Source organism: Zonotrichia leucophrys, chromosome 13 (genome assembly GCF_028769735.1).
Source record: "Zonotrichia leucophrys gambelii isolate GWCS_2022_RI chromosome 13, RI_Zleu_2.0, whole genome shotgun sequence".
Taxonomy (NCBI): domain Eukaryota; kingdom Metazoa; phylum Chordata; class Aves; order Passeriformes; family Passerellidae; genus Zonotrichia; species Zonotrichia leucophrys.
In genome coordinates, this window is record NC_088183.1 from 5,486,022 (window position 1) to 5,504,676 (window position 18,655).

Here is an 18,655-nt window from a genome sequence, read left to right on the forward strand (position 1 = left end):
AGGAGCTCCTTGTCCTCACCAAGAAGGACACACAGGGGTGGTGGAGATGCTGGAGCTGAAGGAATAAAGAACCAGGGTAAGGGATGAGGAAGTCAGCCCCTGATCTGGCCTGAGAGCCCAGAGGCATCCCTGCAGAGGGCTGTGCCAGCTGCAGAGCCCACCCTGTGCCACTGGCACCTCCTCTGGCAGCGCTGGGTGCCCGCCAGCCCTGCTGGCATCTCTGGGAGCTGCACAGGAAAAGGGGAAAAGGAAGAAATGAGGGAGGCAGCACGTACTCGCTCCTTGCTGAGGCAGGGAGCCAAGGCCATGAGAGCTGCTGAGTGCCCAGCTGCAGTGACAGGCCACCACGGTGTCACCCCGGGCCACGGGGCAGGCACACGGACACACGGGAGCTTGGGAAGGGGCAGCTTCTGTCTGACCCTGCAGTAAAGGCTCATTGCAAATCTGCTCTCCCCAGCCAGAAGATGCAGAGGGTGATGTGACCTCCAGGTCTGGCCCACAGGGATGCAGGAACCTCTGGACACCAATGTTCTTGGAAGGAATGGACCTTGCTGCTATGTAGAGGTGTCTTCAGGGAGTTGTCTAGTTATGACTTTTCCTCCTTTAGTCACTTTGTTATGTTATTCATGGTTTAGGTGGTGCTGAACAAGCCCTGCTGACTTTGGGCTCCTCCTTGGGAAGTCCTACAGACAGAGGATCTTCAGCTTCAATAAAAATACCAATAAAACTATTGCAAGGCATCAAGGCAAGCTTACAGCACCCTGCACCACAGCCCATGGTCTTGTCACCCATTCCAGGCCTTCCCCCCAGGACAATGGGGACAGCTGTGATCTGTTTTTGTATTCTCTCCTTGGGGTGTGTAGTTTGTACATGACTGCCCATGCTGTGGAAAAAGACATCTCCATCTATTTTATGTGGGCATTTCTTCCAAGGCTGGCTGTTAACGTTCTGCCAACCTCTTTGCCAAGATGTTTGGCTCGAGAGACTAAAATGAGCCAGATAGGAATCTGGGCTCTCCCGCTGTGCCTCTCCAGTTTCCAGAGTTCAGGCACAAGCCTGGTTACATGAACAATGAGATAATGCTCCTTTGCAGCTCTCTGTCCCACCAGTCCATGTGAAAGTCAACTCATTTCTCTAGGAATGATGCTGCCTCAGGCAAAGCCTGTGTGAGTCAGAAGGAAAAAATACTGAAGTTTTCTTAATTCCCTGACCCTGTTTACATCTGATCCTCTGTACTGAGACTCAGGACCCCTCTGAGCACTCAATCAGCAGAGTTTCAGGACTTGGGAACAATACCATGTAATTTATATGATTGCTTCCTTCTCAGTGCCAGCACAGAGCAGAACTGGAATCCCAAACCCCACGGGGCACTGTGGCAATCTGCCTGCCTCTGCCCAGAGAAAACCAGCAGCAGCTCCCCCAACTAAACACAAAGATGCAGGTTATAAAAGATGAGCTCAGGACAAAGAGTCTGCCACACCACCTGCTCCCACTTCCTTTTGCTCCCCTTCCCAGGAAAGGCTTTGTACCACATGTAGCAAATGGGGAAACCTGCTGGTTGAATAACATCCTGGATCTAGAAATACTATGATGTAAAGAAAGAAAGAAAAAATTCCAGGAAGCTGATGTGTTTGTTGACATCTTTGGGCTGGAGTGGGGGGGAAAGGGAGGATGATGCAAATAACTCCCTGCATGTTACAGGCACCTACTGAGGTGTAAAAATAATTCCTTAGGCCAGCTCTGGAGGCTTGCGGAGAGCCAGGATCCAGGCGCAGCACTGCTGGGGCACAAGGGTGCCTGCACAGGTGCTGAGGCTCTTTGCCTGATCACCCACAGGCTGCCTGGCACTTGGGCATGCCACTGTGAGCCCAGCGTGGCACTTGGGCATGCCACTGTGAGCCCAGCGTGGCCCTTGTTGGTAGCAACTCTCCCCCTCCTTGGCTGGGGTTCTGACGCTTTCCTCCTTGTGTGGGTTTAGGAATGGCAGAACTTGTTTCACCCCTGTGCAACAGGACTTTCAGGTCTGATGGTGCTGGAGGAAGCTGGTGGGTAGAGCAGGGATGGCAGTGTGGAAAAGGGGTCATGACATTCAGGGTGCATGTTCCTGTTTACACGTGCTTGTGGTGCCTTTGAAGACACCCTCAGGAGCACACAGGCAAACAAAACTGAACAAAAAAAGGCAACACTGGGAAGGTGCTGCCACCTCAGAGCCACTCCTTAAACCCTAATGTGTCAAAAACAAGTGTCAATGCCTGCAACAAATATTTATGCACTAAAAATGAGCAAACACAGCTGGTGTGCAATCCCTGATCCCCACGCTGGGCTGTCAGCAGTCTGGACCACATTAATGAGGCTGTGCTGGGGCTGAAGCACAAGTGGACGTGTGGCTGGGAGCCAGAGGAGGAGCTGCAGCAACACCTGGAACTCCTCACCCTGCACTGACCCTGAGATATTTCCCATCTCTAAATTGGAAAAAAAAAAAAATTAAAAATCCTGTTGAGCTTTGCAAATAGCTCCTACACATAGTGTGATCTGTCCTGGGTTATGCAACACGTGAAGCTCTCATCTGGCCAGCAGAATGGTTAGCATTAAGCATTTAAAGCTTTTTTTTTTTTCTTTTTCAGTTATGTACTGAGTCAGCACAAACAGGGCAGTGACAAGAGAAAGCATTCGGAGTTCTGAACCAGCTCAGCTCTGGACAGACTGAAGAAAACAAAATGTTCTTGCACACTGGTGCTAATGAAGCCTGGTTTGCCATGGCCTCGTGTGTCGTGGTTGATTGATTTTAAACTGCATTATGCAAAGCAGCAGCACGCCTGCTCTGCTTGGAGAGCCCACACATGGTTGTGGAGTGAATCAGGAGGTGAGGGAAAGAATGAGGCAGGTCCCAGGAGAACAGCCCCGTGTCTCCCACAGGAACTGGCTGGGGTGATGAAAGATGCTGCTCTCCTCACCTGGCAAAGGCTGCTGCTCCCAGGCTGAGCCACACAAACAGGTTGTTGTGCACTTTGCTGCAATGTTGGCTGTGGTGGCTAAAAGCAGCCTCATTCCATGGCTCACGAGCCAGGAACGTGCCCTTCCTGAGGGGTAAACTGGAGGCAAAAATGGTGAAGCCTCCCTGGTGGCAATCTTTGTTTTTTTAGTCAATAGCCAGGTTTTGGTGGAAAAACAAGCCATGGTGAGAACTAAACCATGAAAGGAGAGTGTCTGGTAAATGACCTGAGGAATGCCCATGGGAGAACTGCTGGGGGAAGGGATGGGCCAGGTCCTGTGAGGCAGGGGTGGGAGAGGGCAGCTAAAGGCTGACCCTGCAGATGGGGACATGGAAAATGTCCCCTGCAGGACAGAGTCCCAGACAGACTCCAATGCTCCCACTGTCCCTAATGCCATGCTCAGCTTTTCAGGGCAGTGGTACCAAATGCCACCTGAGATTTCTCCATGCTGGAGGGATCACTTGAAAAGATAACGGAGAAAGCAATGAAGCCTATCAAACCCACATAAAATGCTTAGTTGTTGAGCTTTTAAAACCACTTATGAGCCGTTTAACGTAATTGCATTAGATTTGGAAACAAAACCTGCTCCACAGCCCAAACCTCCTCCAGCCACTCCCTCAGTGGGGCACGGGTTTCACCAGCACTGATGTCCCACTGGTGATCTGAGCAGCTCTGCCAGTGTGTGCGTGGGGTTGGGTTGTTTTTGGGGACACACAAATGAGCCCTTGGAGAATGTGCATCATCCTGATCTACTAAGCTCCAGAAGTGACAGATTTCAGCTGTTTTTCTCGGCAGCTGCTGTGCAAGAGCTGCTGGCTTTTTGCTGTATGACTGTGTGCTCAGAGGATGCATCTCCCTTGTGACACTGAGCCCATCCTGGGGGTCTGTGAGTGGGAAGGGGATTGTCCACATACAGGGTCAGAAATCATTCAGTTCTGGGTACGTAGAGCATCTGAGGGAGATGTGGTTTCCCGTGTAAGTTGGAGGAGTGTCCCTTTGCCCCCAAACGTGATGAGTTTCCATGGAGGGTAATGCAAAGAGGCATCGGGTGCAACCCAGCCTCACCCCACTCCCACTCCGGAGAGCCTCAGACAGCTGAGGGAGCCCAGGTATCCTGTGCCAGCACTCTGGAGCATCCCACCCTCCTGTTCCCATCACAGAGCACCGTGTGTCCCCAGGACTTGTGCCCCAGCCCTGCTCCACAGGATACCCCCGGATACCCCAGGCAGCCCGCACCGTGAGTGGCTCCAAATTCCCCTGGCCCCACACTGGGGCATCCCAAACACCCCCAGCACTCTGCACCTTGGAGCTGCTTCAGCGCGCCCCATCTGGGGCAGAACTCTCCTAGCCCGGCTCTCGGCTCCAGAGCCGGTGTCCGGCTCGTACCGCACCCGGCCGCTCCGGGGCCCCCCAGCATCCCCGCCTGCCGGGATCGGGCAGCGGAGCGGAGCGGGTCGGCACCCACCGGCTCACCGACCCCGCCGGGCCCGGCTCCCGCTCGGCCCCGGTTCCGCGGGCTCCGTTACGAAACGCGGCCGGGGCGGGGCGGCGCGGCCGGCGGCGGCCAATGGTGGCCCGGGCAGCCCCGCCACCGGCGCCTGCCCCGGGTCCCTCCGGCGGGTCGGGCCGGGCCGGGCCGGGCCGGCAGCCGTAGCCTCGGCCGGGGCGGGAGCGGCGCGGGGCGATGCGCGGGGGCGCGGCGGCGGCCGGGCCGTGCGGGCACCGCCGGCTTTAGGGAGGACAGCTCCCCTCAGCGCCGCCATGAGCGGCCCGAGCTCCCCTCCGCCCGGGGAGAGCCCCTCCGGGCAGCCCCTGCGGCTGGACCTGCTGCGCTGCCCCTGCTGCCGCCTGCTCCTCTGGGAGCCGGTGACCGCGTCCTGCGGTCACTCCTTCTGCAAGCCGTGCCTCGGCGGGGCCGGCCCGTCCCGCTGCCCGCTGTGCCAGGAGCGGCTGGAGCTGCCGGGCATCGGGGCGGCGAGGTGCAGCGTGGTGCTGTGCGGGATCCTGGAGCGATGCGTGCCCCGGGAGCGGCGCCTGGCCGGGCTGGCGGAGCGCGTCCGCCACCGCCTCGCCCGCGGGGACGCGCGGGACGCGCTGAGGATGGCGCAGAGAGGGGTCGAGCTGGGTAAGGAGCACCGGGCTCGGGGGCTGGGGGTGCGGGTGGTGGGCTGAGGGGTGCCAGGGGCCAGCCCAGCAGCCCGACAGGCGGGGATGCACGGGCCGGGCTGTGGCAGCAGGAGAGTACCAGTGTGGGTGACAATGTAGGTCACCGTGTCCCTGCGGCTCGGTGCGCTCCGAGCCTGCATGGTCCGGAGCGGGAAGACGTGGGAAGTGTTGTAAGGCAGGGCTGGCGGGGATGGGGATGGGAAGGGGGGATGCTGGGCATTTCTTCCATATCCGTGGATGTCCCGAGGTGCTGGGGGCGGTGGGATGCCCGACAAACCGCGCTGCCCGGGCCGGTGTCCCACCGGCCACGTGCTCCTGGAGAGGGACAAGCACCGATACTCATTCACATCGTGCAGAATTTCAGGGTCACAGAGAGAGCTCTGCCCAGGGGGTGACCATTATGTAAAGCGGCTGGGACTCGTCCAGCCGGAGATGGACACGTCCTCTCCCCCAGAGCCTGGCGAGGACACAGCCTTGGCACAGCTCCTGTGCCAGCCCCATCGTGCAGGTCAGCGCCCGGCCCGACCCATTCTGCACCCGGCCCTGGCCAGACATTTCCCGGGCCCGGGGGTAGGGGGGGGGAGGTGGGGTTTGATCTGCTTTAATGTGTGGCTGTAAGTGGATTTCTTGGAAAGTAAATAAAAGGGGTTATACAATGCGTCTGGAGCAGGGGGTTGGGGCGACGGAGGCAGAATTTCCTTTCTCCGCGGCGTTTCTATGACAGCGCTGAGCTCTCCTCCCGCTCTTATTCATCGCCTGCTGCGAGACAAGTGCCAGAGGTCCAGGGTAAGCCTGGAAGCGAAGGGCTGAGCGGACCGGTCGATCCTGGTGCTGGCAGCAGAAAACAGGTCCTTTTATGCAACCTCCAGAGGCATCCGTCTCTCCCTGCACACCCTCCTCACAGTAAAGGCACATGCACACTGCTCTGGTGCTCATTTACCAGGCTTTTCCCTGGTTGGGGTGTGCAATTACACTTTTCTCTAAAAACCCTTTGCATAAAGAGGAAACATTGCAAACTCTGTCCTCACTCTTCCCTGCACGTTCTGTTCCCCGAAAGACAGGAAAGTCTGGCTGAGGGCAACAAGGAAATTGCAGTCACAGGCTCAGCTCCAGTGAACCTTTGCTTGCTGGGGCTGCCAGGCTCAGCCACGTGGGTGGTGCTTTCAGGATGTGTTTTCCAGCTCCTGCAGCCAGCTTTCAGCTGCACACTTTTTTTTTTTTTATTTTTACGGGCTGCCTTTCACTTTGGAACAGAACCACTGATAAATGTTTGACCCATGGGGATGTTTTATTTGTGGCTCAGTGTGGTGTGATGGGTCAGTTTGCAGTGCCCTGCTCAGCCCAGCCTGTAGAGCTGCTCGCTTTGCTTGGGTGGAAATAAACTGTCAACTTTTTATCTTCATTCTTTGTGAGTGAACATCAGAAAAATGCAGTGTAATGTGTAGCACAGGAGGCCCTCTGACATGCCTGGAGCGTGGAGGCTGGTGAGGCTCTGAGGCTGCCAGCTGGCTGATGGCCCTGGTGTGTAATGATATCATAGATCAAAAATAGCTGCAGCAGCAGAGAAATGCAGAATTCATTGCCCTCTTTTACACATCTGGGGTGTTTTGGTTTTTTTTCTTTTTTTTTGCCAAATCAGTTGCTTTATTGCTGGCGCTGTGCAAATGTTTGAATGGGTTTGCCCACATGGAAAATAACCCTCTAGACTTTGTACCTATTTGTTCATCCCTACCTTGTTAGGGGGTGGGATATTTCATGTCTGGATGGGTGTTTGTGGGATGGAGTACTGAGCAGCACGTTCCCATGTTTCCTCACTCAATCCCTAAGGTCTTGGCTAATATTACAAAGGAAAACAAGCTCCCAGGGGCCATGCTCTGCTGCACAGCTCAGCGTGGCCAGTGCAGCCTTTGCTGCAGGAGGGGCTGTGCCTGGCTCTGCTGCTCTCTGCCTTAGGGTGACACCAGGCAGGGAGCAAAGTCTCTCTGTGCTGGGCATGGGGACAAGGAGGCAATAGCCATGGCAGAGTTTGCTGCTCTGTGATAAGGAGTGGTGGGTGCCTGGGCAGGGTGACAGGCAGGGAAATGAGCAGATGCCTCCTGCACCCAGCTCTCATGGAGCTGCCAGTCCTGACCTGCAGTTTGCTGGCAGAGCTGCATCAGCACCGGGGTTGAACCGGAAATGCTGCTGGCTTTGGAAGTGCAGGAGAGACATCACCAACACTGGTATTCCTGGTGATTGCTGATCAGCTGCCAGCCAGGCCCAGGGACCCAGCTTGCCCCTGGGAGAGCTCCTGGCCCTTCAGCAAGGTGATGTTACCCACACCACATTTGCCAATGCAGCAGCAGTGCCTTAAATGGTGCCTAATTTATGATACAAGGCTGGCCTCAGTGCCAGCATCCTGCAGGGTCGCCATGAGTTACCTGTGCTGGACCTGCCATCATCCCACAGGGAACTGGGAGCCTCCAGTGACATTGCAGGACATGGACATCCATGACACTGGAAGCCTCCCCAGATGCACCAGGAGCAGCAAATCCCCAGCTCCACCCCTCAGCAGCTTTGGGCTGATGCTTAGAGCTGGGGGGATGCAGGGCTGGATGCACAGAGCTGGGGGATGCAGGGATGGATGCTCAGAGCTGGAGGGATGCAGGGCTGGATGCACAGAGCTGGGGATGCAGGGCTGGGTGCACAGAGCTGGGGGATGCAGGGCTGGATGCTCAGAGCTGGAGGATGCAGGGCTGGATGCACAGACCTGTTACCTGAGCTGGAGCACCAGCACTGCTCTGGATGTAGGTCACCTCCATGAGCTGTGATATAACGGGGTGGGTCTGGGCATCTCTGCGTTTCAAAACCCACAAACATTGCCACACCTGGGTACTCCATGTGTGTGGGCTCTTGGGGTGCTCTCCCCAACATCTCCCAGCCCAATTCTGCCACTGGCTGTGCTGACAGGAAGGAAAGTCTTTATGTGGTTTTCTGAGGCAGGAAAGAAGAGGATCTCACTGCCAGTTTTTTTAGGGAAAGGCAGGAGCATGTAATGCTTGGTGTCATGGCTAGCAATGTCTGTGGGACCTGTGCCCCCCCAGCACCCTGATGTCCCATGGGTGATGTCTTGCTGACAAGGAACTGGATTTTCAATTATTTTCCTCTTTTTTGGGAAATCTCAGCCTTTTCTCATACTTGGAAACCCCAGGTCATGGGGTGCAGCAGATCCTTGCACCCCTTTGTCTTCTCATGTGTCCAGGTGGGTCTGGGAATTCAGGTATCCAGCCCTGCAGCCCTGTTTGGTAACATGTTATTGTGGCTCTGCTGGGTGAGTCACATCACAGAGCCTGCTGTGGCCACAGCCCTGTACGTGTGTGGTGGAGCTTTTTTTTTTTTTACTCCATCCCAAAGAGATGGATGAAAGCCCAGATCCCAGCATGGCTGAGCCCTGAGGCAGTGGTGGGGCCTCTTGGCTGGGGGTGTTTTAGGGAAGATGGAGGGAAAAAAAACAAAGGGAAGAGCCTTAAACAATTTTAAACTGGGTATTTAGGGGGAATGATTTCCTTTCAGAGGCTTACAAAGCCAGTGTCTCCTGATGAGGAGCACTGATGTGAGGCAGTGGCACAGGGACTGTGCCCCTGTGGTGGTGGCTGTCCCCAGGCTGGTCCAGGGCTCATGTCCCACGTTCTCTTGCAGCCCTGGAGTGCAGCTCCCTGCGGCTGTGCCGGGCAGAGGCCCTGCTGGCCCTGGGGCAGCTCCCACAGGCTCTGGAGGACCTGGATGCTGTGTGCAGGGCTGAGCCTGGGCACCACGAGGTGAGTGAAGCCACATGGACTGCACAGGAGCAGCTTCCCCCTCTGCTCCATTCTCCTCTGGGTTCATCCTGCTCAGAAATGCCCTTTGCAGAGCCACTGGGGTGCTAACCAAGGTGGCAGGTGCTGTGTTGCTGTCACAGGAGAGGTCTGGCTCTGTGTCCATCCTTCACTCCAGCTCTCCCTAGGCTTGGCTTTAGCAGCTGCTGCACTTTGGAGAGTCCTGGGATTTTTTAGGCAGATCCAATCAGGGGAGCAGTGACATGTCCAGGTGCTATGGGATGGGATGGGATGGGATGGGATGGGATGGGATGGGATGGGAGCAGGCAGGAGGCCAAGGGACATTCCCCTGGGGCTGGCATGGGAGCTGAAGGGGGACATGCTCTGCTGGTCACTGTCTCGTAGTCACCACGTGTTCTTTCTGCTCTGCAGGCCTTCTTCAGGAAAGGGAAGGTGCTCCTGGAGATGGGGCAGAGAGCCGAAGCCCTGCAGGCGTGGGAGCACTGCCTGACACTCAGTCCCCATTGCCAGCTGGCTCGGAGAGAGATGGAGAAGGTGTGTGGGCTCTGCCGTGTCCCTCTGCTCTCACTTCACACAGGGACATGTCCTTGTCCTCTGAAGGACTCCACAGAGGGCTCAGCCAGCACAGACACCAGAAGGGTCCTTTGGGGAAAAAGAGGGAGCCTGGCAGCCCTCCCACCTCCTTGCTTTTTCCTCCTAGCATCCCCCAACCCTTGCTTTGTCCTTGCAGGTCATCATGGAAGCTGATGCTCCTCAGCCATGCACGGCTGCACACCTGGGTGATGCTCACCTGAGCTCAGCTGGTTCCCAGGTCAATGGAGGGAGCCCAGTCCTCCCATCTTCCACACAAACTCAGGTAAGAGCCTGCAACATCTGAGTCTGCAAGGAGACTTCATGTTCCTCTGGGACATGCCAGTGATGGGAAAGGAGGTGTGATAAGGGGAGCTTGTGCAGGACATGTAGCCATGCTTACCTGGTTGGGTGCTGGCATCTGCAGCTGCTGGAGGGAGGGAGAGCAGGTGTCACCAGGGCTGATGCTGTGGGGACTCAGCAAACAGAGAGGACTTTATCTCTCTATTCATCTCACTAAATACAGGGGATAAAAAGGAAATCAAAAAGTGAGTTTCAATTTTTTTCATCCAGAAGACACACTTGAGAATAGTTCAGACAATTAACAGCTGTTAGGGAAGCTCTTTGCCTTTTATAAACAAATTTAGCAGGCTTGGAGAGAGGAGGGAATTCAGAAGATGGGCTCAGATAGCAGTTGGTACACTGGACAGAGTGAACCATGTTTTAACCATGTGGTGGTCAGCAGTGTCTGAAGGCCTCTGTCCTTCTGTCCTGCAGATGGAAGCTGTTAGTGTACAGTGACACACCAGAAAACTTCTCAGTGCCATTGGGCTTGGTGGGACAGAGGGAGCAGAGGGTTTGGGCTGAATTGCATCTTGCTGTGCCTAGGATCAGGAGGGAGAGCTGGCAGAGGGCCGAGGGGGTGCTGGGTGTGAGCAGAGCCAGGACAGAGCCACCCTTCCCCAGCCAGAACCGGCGACGGCGACAGAGAGTCAGGGCCAGGGCCTGCTGGGTGAGTGTCATCACAGGTACCACTCTGTTGTGTCATGCAAAATACTTGTGTGAAATCCATTTTGGCACTGAAAATGTGCTGTTTGCACTGTGTCCAGCTCAACAAATATGCCAGGGGCACACGATGGGGCAGCCCTGGCTGGGACATTCACTGCTCCTCATGCATGTGGGTAGGATCCACCTGATCTTCTGTGTGAGCAGGTGAACTTACACCAAACCTTTGCTCCAGCCTGGTGACAAGTTCTTGTTAAAGCCAGCCATCACTTGTTCCCTGTGTGGAGTCAGGGAGAGGCTTTCTGTGGTTCCCATGTGTTTTGATGGGTTTTGGTTTTGATTAAATTCCCGTGTGGGGAACAGGACGTGCCATGAGCTGGGCAAGCAGCACCTCCATCAGCCTTGATTTGCCATCAGTTCCAGCCAGGTGGACAAATAGCAGTGATGGCTCATGGCAGGTCTCCAGAGACTTCCATCCTGGAGCTTTTTGGGCCACTTTGCTGCCTCAGTTTCCCTGTCTGCAAAAAGAGGAGATATCACCTTCCTCTACCAAGCACCATGAGACCCACTGACACACCAGCTATGGATGGACACAGATGGGTTAATAGAAGGGTTTATGTTGAATTTCCTAGTGGTCTTGTTCTTCTTTGACACTTTCAAAGCACTTTGTGGGGCAGTTATGCCTTAGAATGAGGTCAGAAAGCAAAGGTTAATTTCCTACATTGAAATGGGGGATTGTCTTCTCTTTTACCACCAGATAACAAGGAGGAAACAGCAAACTGTACCCAGCCATGCCTTGGGGAGTCACTGAGCATTTCTGACTTGGAGTGCTCCCTCTGCATACGGTGAGTTCTCCTCCAGGAGAGATTTTAGGATCAAGAATTGGCACCTGCTGGGTTTTTTTACTGGTGTGCATCTTTCTTCACATCTTAATAGCAAGCTCAGTCCTGAGAACTGCTGATACAGATAAGAGGGGAAGGCAGGGCCATGGGACACCCTGCCAGGCTGCAGGAGCTCAGATCCCTGTCTGAGGGTGCAGCATCACTGGGGCTGTATCCCTTGGGACAGAGATGTGGAGCTGGGGATGTTCAGTGGGGTCAAAGACCAAAAGCAGTGGTTGCCCTTTGTACCTGCAGGCTGGGACAGGAAGGTGTTGCCCAGGGAAATTCCCTCCATGGTGGGGATATTGCAGACCTAGAGAGGAGCATTTCAGAGCTCTTTGCCTGCTGCAGGTGGAAAAGGGAATGGGACAGAACCTGTATTTGTCTGCTGGCTCAGGGCTGGTGTTGCACTGCCACAGGGCACGCTGAAACCAGGCTGTTATTCCTGGTGTGTCCCAGGACAGAGCAGTTGTGCAAGGGCTGCTGGCACAGAGCTGGGTGGGGGTTGCACTGCCAGACGTGCAAGTTGGTCAAGGTCCTTCTGGCAGCTTTTTCCAGGTCTGTGCATGGGGGAGAGAGACTGAGGCTGCATCTGGCCTGGATTGTGTGAATTTGGGTCTCTTCTGAAAGAAGAAAACATTGTTTAGGAGGAGTCAGGGCTTTCCCGAGACCTTAATTTAATTTTTGATTGTGGAGCTACCTGTGAGCAACTTGAGCACTTGCTGTTGGCTCTGCTCCTGGAGCAGGGGAGCAGGAGGAGCTTTCCTGTCACTGCCCTTTGGATTACACACCACTGTGGGTGTCTGGGGAAGCACAGACCTGGCAGGACCAAGGGGTGTCATGTGTGTACTCATGGGGTTTGCTGGGACTCCATGGAGACCCTGCAGAGAGGGGGAGCAGAGCTCAGACCTGGAACAGCTCTCATCTTACATCATTGTGCAAGCCCAGCAGTCTGAGCCCAGACTTTCTAATGAAGGGGCTAATTAAAGTCTCTCTCTGCCAGACTTATCTGTGCCCCTTTCCCTTTGTTTCTCCCTGCACTCCATTGACTCTGATCTCCCTTTTCAGGATGTTCTTCGAGCCGGTGACAACGCCCTGTGGTCACACCTTCTGCAAGGAGTGCCTGGAACGCTGCCTGGACCACAGGCCCAACTGCCCCCTCTGCAAACAGAGCCTGAGAGAGGTGAGGGCTTGGCTGCCACGGGATGGAGCCCAGGGGAGAGCTGGGAGCCAGCTCCAGCTGCTGGCTGCCTGCCCAGGGCTGGGCTGGGAAGGTGCAGTGCTCTTCCATTAGCAGCTCCCTGGCACGGCGGTGTCAGCTCCACTCACGTGGGAATGACCAGACAGCTGATAATTAAGACCCAGAGATTCATTTCCACAAGATGCCACAGTGATTTAGTGAGATTGTAAACAGGAGAGGGGAGAGAGAGGGAGAGAGGAGAAAATGCTAATGACTTTAAAAAATGGAAATGGATGGAAAACCTGCTAGCCTGGAGATTTGATTTAATCTTTAATGAAAAGGGATTCGGATGAGACCATCAGGGAAATTAGGTTGTCATACAAGGACTGCATCACTGTCAGAGACAGGACGCTGTGCTGGACGGGCCCTGGCTCTGAGCTGTGTCTGGAGGTCTCGGTGGAGCTGACATCCCATCCTGCTCCATGGCTCAACATCCCCCAAGAGGTTTTATCCTTGACTTTCTCTAGTCTAAAATTACCTTCAGTTCCAATAAAAGTGAGCGTGATTCAGAGTCCAGCAGGACCTCAGGGCTTCCTCCCTGCTCTTTTCCAACCTGTTTTTGGGTCTAATTCCTTTCAGTACCTGAAGGCTGGGAGGTACAGCCCCACAGTGCTGCTGCAGGACATCATGCTGGCCACCTTCCCCACACAGCTGGCTGAGCGCCGGGAGCTGCACCGGGCAGAGATGGCAGAGCTCTCCAAGTAAGCAGGGACTGCTCCTGTGTGTGTGGGTGGGTGTGGAAGGGGCTCTGAGAGGGATGTCCCTAGCCTGACATTCCTCTTCACAGAGAAAAGCAAGGCACAATTCTTCCCAAGAATATTCTTATCTCTTTGCTGTGCCTATGTTTGTGCAAAAGTAGAATGTAACATGGAGATTGTTTACCCAGAGTGATGGTGTTTTGTTTCCTTGGCCTACCAGGGCCAAGAGAGTGTGTGTGTCATGACTGTTGAGTGACACTCACGGGATTCAGTGCAGTGTGCAGTTGTGTGCAGGGTTGAGTGCTTGTCAGGTTCAGTTTTACATGTATAGAATAATATAGTATAACAAAGTAGTTAATTAGCCTTCTGATATCCATGGAGTCAGATGCATCATTCTCTCCCCTCGTTGGGGCCTTCACAGCGTTGCAATAGATGTCCACACCCCATACCACTGCTGTGGCTTGGTTCTGCTCAAGTGATGTCTGTCCCACCTCCAGGACCACATTGCAGCAGTGCTGTGTGAGTGTGGACATACCCCATGAGGCACTTGGGAGTGAGGGACCATCTTTGCAAGGAGCTGTTTTGTGGGCAGAATCTGTCCTTGGTCTCTTGGTGAGCCAAGTGGAACTTTAGTGTCGCTCTGTGCTGGAGCATCGCTTCTTGTGCTTAAGAATACACCTGGCTTGGGAGAGCAGCTGATGCAGGGATGGGCTTTCCTTGGGAAGGTCTCACTTCTGTGATTTCTCCTTCTGTCCCTCAGCTTGACCAAGAACATCCCCATCTTTGTGTGCACGATGTCCTTCCCTGGCATCTCCTGCCCTCTGCACGTCTTCGAGCCTCGGTACCGCCTGATGATCCGGCGGTGCCAGGAGAGCGGCACCAGGAGGTTTGGCATGTGCATCTATGAGAATGGGAAAAGGTGAGCTCCTGGGCAGGCTGCCCCTGCCCCAGCTGCTTTGCCTCTCTCTGCTCCAGCCCCAAATGTCTAAAATACTGAGTAGTTCTGAAAGGTTTCCCATCAGTGCCATCTTGCAGATAAAATCAGCAGGGAGGTGGGTGGTGCGTTCCCCACAGTGCAGAGTGAAATGGGATCAAGGAATGAGGCCAGCACTGGAGCTGTCAAATACAATTCAATACAATTCTTGGAACAGCTTATGTCTCTGAGCTCCATGGTTCTCTGGCTGTGACCTCCAGCTCCTCTTAGTGAGCACTGGGAGGAGACTTGACTGAATCTCTGAATTTGCCCCTGCCCTGCCATCTTGTTCCTGGTCCTTTTGGAGACCATACCTTTTGGAGAAGCAGCTCCCTTGCCTGCTATTACCCCAGCTGAGCCCCTGTTTTCTGTCCCTGTGTGCCTGCAGCTTTGCTGACTATGGCTGCATGCTGGAGATCCGTCAGGTGGAGCTGCTGGCTGACGGGAGGTCCTTGGTGGACACCATCGGCCGGCAGCGGTTCCGCGTGCTGAGCCGCGGCCACAGGGACGGCTACCACACCGCCGACATCGAGTTCCTGGAGGACAGGAAGGTGAGGGCAGGGCTGGGCAGAACCCTGGGCTGCAGCAGGACAGATCCTGCCCACGGACACCTGTGTCCCTCTTGGCTCCGTGCAGGTGTCTGGGGAGGAGCTGCAGGAGCTGCAGTGCCTGCACGAGAGCACCTATCGGCTGGCGCAGCGGTTCTGTGAGCATGGGGACCTCACCTCCAGGCACTTCCTGATGCAGCATGGACCACTGCCAGAGAAGGAGGAGGACATCCAGGTAATGCCCAGAGGGAAGGGATGCACCAAACAGAGTACCAAGAGAGCCTCTGAAGCAGGGCTGTTCCTGCACTAACCACCCTGCTTCCCTACTCAGCTTCTCCCCATGATGAACAGAAATCCAGTTTTTCACCCCAGTTACAGCATCTCTTATCCAGACAGTTGGTAGGGCTTGTTTTGTAAACTGCTTGATGTTTCTTTATGGTTTTAAACTGTTCTTGGAAACTGAGCACTGAGTTCTAAAATCTTTCCCAGAATCTTTTCTTAAATGAGACCTGAGAAACTGAACTGTGTGTGTTTGAAAACTTCTTGGGGAAAAAGAAACCAAACAAATTGGCAAAGAGGCGAACCCTGCAGCTTGTTGAGTCTGTAGTCTCCTTTCTCACTGTGGTCCTCTGAGACAGCCATAGCTGGCCAGAGGTAAAGAGCTAAGAGGACAGGATCCAATTTGCTTGTTATACTTCTCTGAGAAATTCAGATTCTGTAGGAGAAAAAAACCCCACAATTTAATTTTCACTCCTTTAAGAAAGCGTTTCCTCTCTGGATCGTTACAAATATACTCTTGCTGGCTTGTCCCAGGTTAAGGCTGTCCTGGCCAGCAGTCATGTTAATGATGTGCTCAGGAATTACAAAACAACTCACCCTCCTTCAGCTGAATTCAGCTTTTCCCTCTTGGTTTGACTCAGGTTATAGAAAAGCCACTTTACAAAGGCAGTGCCCAACAGCTGTGCCTGGCTGGCTTGCACCTCACCTCTTCAAGTGGTGGCCAATGTCCCAAAAACACTGGCCATGCAGGATTTGGCCTCTGTTTGCAAAAAGCACCGGCTTAAACAAGGACATGCACAAGATATTTCATTGTCTCTTTAGGATAGACTTTCTCCCAGTTACAGATGAGATGCAGATGCAGATGAGCCAGGAGGCTCCCTGGGGAATGTTTGTCTGGAAATTGAATTAGTTTGTCCAGCAGTTTTGAGCTTGGACAGCAAAAGCGCTGTTCAGATGAGTACCTTGGCCACTGGTACTCATCACAAAGCTGGCTTTGCTATCCTGACAAGAACAACTCTTTGCCATCAGCGATGCAGCGATGTTGCATCCACCTCGCAGCTCTGACGTGGGGATCTCTCTCCCTCTCTCTCCCCCAGGCTTCAGCAGACGGCCCGACGTGGTGCTGGTGGCTGATCTCCATCCTGCCCCTGGACCCGTCCTACCAGCTGAGCCTGTTCTCCTGCACGTCGCTGCGGGCGCGGCTGTCGCAGCTGCAGCGCATCCTGACGGCGCTGCTGCAGCAGCCCCCGCCCCGGCCCCTGCTGCCCGAGCGCAGCCCCCGCCGCCTCTGAGCGCCCCGCCCTCCCCGCACCCACCTCCACCCTCGGCTTTCTCTCTCTGTGTGGTTTGAGTGCGGTTTGAGCCCTCCTTTCCACGCTCCAAAAAGTGACCTCAGCGATGGGCTGGGTGCTGTGCCCAGCTGGCAGTGACACTGTGCCGTCCGTGCCACCTCTGGAGCTGCTGTGCTGTGCCACCCGAGCTGGGCTGTGAATCCAAAGCCAAAATCAATGGCTGAGTGGCCTCTGCACTGAGGAGGATTCTCCTTAGGGGGAGGACTGAGTGCTGGGATTGCCGCAGTTTGGGTTCTTCCACTCCGAAGGACAGTTTAGGTTCTTCCATTTTGAAGGACAGCTTAGGATCATTTGGTAGATTATCCCAATTCACACAGGAAATTTAGAGCCTGGGGAGAGGTGGCACTGGGGAAGCAGAGAAGTTCCAAAGGCTTCCCTTGGAGGATGCTGATGGCTCTGCCGCTGCTTACAGCTTTGTGTTTGAACAAGAAGAAAGGTTAAATTAAACAATCTCAATCTCCCACCTCCACGGCCACATGGTGAGGAGGTGGTTGTATTTGAATGCTCTCAGGTCCAGACCCCCCCTTCCCACTGCTCTGCTCGATGCTGTGCTGTTTGCTGGCCAGACCTGGACACTGCCAGCCATTCCCCTCCCTGCCAGCTCCAGTGCTGTGAAATGCCGTGGGAAGGGGAATTCTGTCAGCTTTGGTGCTTTTCCCCTACCCCAAAACTGCTGTTCCCAACCCTGGCTGGGTTCAGGTTACAGGGTTGGACCTGGGAGGAGTTCATAGCACAAGGGAGTTAAGTCTGGAAGTTCTGTTGTGAGACTTTCTGTTCCTTGACCAATGCGATTTCCCCCTGTTCTGTGTTTGTTGTGAACTTTCTGCTTCCTCAGGAGAAAATCAGGATCTCAGCCGAGGCTGGACCCTTGCACTTGGGACTCAGAATAGTTCAGGATCCCCCAAAGGAGCACAGTGAAGTCAAAGGGATCCAAATATCTGGATTGGAGGGATGGGGCAGGATCAGTGACCCAGGCCAGGAGCCACATGTCAGGGAGCGAGTGCTTGGCTGCTGCTTGTCTCTAGACACAGGGCAAACACTCTCTGGACAGACCAGGCCTCCATGGAAATCCTGAAGATTTGGGATTTTTGTCTTTGATCCATAATTTCTGTGGCTTTGGGTTCAATTGCAGGAGTGACATCCACCTGGTTGTTGGATTGCTCCTGGAATTTTATCCCTGCACTTCTCAAAGGCACCACACCCCCTCAGAGAGCTGTTGGATGTGTGTGGGAGAGAAAATGAGGGCCCTGCTCCTCACTGCAGGTGTTTGTGGGCTGAGCCTGGCTGGGACACTGGCTCCAGAGCGCTCCCTGCTCAGGGCCACCACCTTCCCCTGTCCTGTCTCCAGGAGTGGGCAGTCCCTGTCCCCCTGTCCATCCAAGTGCCTCCCTGGAGTGACAGTCAGGAGCAGGGCTGGCTCCCCAGGATCCCCTGTGAGCACAGGGCAGCTGAGGACAGCCCAGAGCTGGATTTGCTCCTCACCTTTGAGCCACAGTGCTGGCCCAGGAGCACCAGGACTCCCAAGGAGCCATTTCCCTGGCATGTCAGCTTGGCAGGGCTGGGGCAGGGGAGGAAGGGATGCTTTGCACTCCCAGGGCAGGTGGCAGGGTGACACTGAATTCAGGAAGTGCCTTTCTTTCCCCCAGGGGCAATGTGTGACATCCCCAGCCCAAGGCACTCACCTGCCCCCTGAGCTGCTGCTTCCCCAGGGCTGGGGGTCCCCGTGGGTCCCTCCAGCAAGGGGGGGATGTAGGAGATCCCCTGTCACCCTGGGGAGGGCCCAGAGCCACCTCTGCCTGGCTGCTTTGGGAAGGGATCCCTGCAAATTGCTCCAGTTTGCTTGGAGCACCTTTGTGGTTTTTATGACTGTCTTTGCTCTTGGAGTTACGTTTTCTTTCAGGTCGTTGAAATAAAGACCTTTTGTTGTTGTTGTTTTGTTGCTGGTGTTTAACTTTTAGCTGCTCATTAATAAAAGTGCTTGGGGATCCCCAGGGAGATTTGGGGACACATGGAGAGGTCACACCTTGGCCTTCAGACAGCAAGGCAGGCCCAGTGACCACGGTGCAGCAAGGGCAGGTGGCAACAAGGGGCAGGAAAAAAGTGGTTTTGCTCACAAAATGTGTGTGAAACAAGGC

At 54.8% G+C, this 18,655-nt stretch overlaps 1 protein-coding gene across 1 annotated transcript; it reads left to right on the forward strand.

The window, feature by feature from the left end:
- The first annotated feature begins 4,654 nt into the window (after positions 1-4,654).
- Positions 4,655-18,451, forward strand: LOC135453726 (LON peptidase N-terminal domain and RING finger protein 1-like). Its single transcript, XM_064725041.1, has 12 exons — positions 4,655-5,118; positions 8,838-8,956; positions 9,386-9,508; positions 9,705-9,830; positions 10,433-10,556; positions 11,307-11,394; positions 12,499-12,613; positions 13,250-13,371; positions 14,129-14,287; positions 14,730-14,892; positions 14,978-15,124; positions 16,266-18,451. The coding sequence occupies exons 1-12, from the start codon at positions 4,755-4,757 to the stop codon at positions 16,458-16,460; spliced, it is 1,845 nt and encodes a 614-aa protein (XP_064581111.1). The 5' UTR covers positions 4,655-4,754; the 3' UTR covers positions 16,461-18,451.
- Positions 18,452-18,655: the final 204 nt, after the last annotated feature.

What these genes read in the sequence shown, in the direction of transcription:
- LOC135453726 (XM_064725041.1), top strand. Translation starts at nt 4,755, where the DNA reads ATGAGCGGCCCGAGCTCCCCTCCGCCCGGGGAGAGCCCCTCCGGGCAG. An exon ending in CTCGGAGAGAGATGGAGAAG is followed by an intron (nt 9,509 to 9,704) that starts GTGTGTGGGCTC and finishes TTGTCCTTGCAG; the next exon opens with GTCATCATGGAAGCTGATGC. An exon ending in ATCTATGAGAATGGGAAAAG is followed by an intron (nt 14,288 to 14,729) that starts GTGAGCTCCTGG and finishes GTGTGCCTGCAG; the next exon opens with CTTTGCTGACTATGGCTGCA.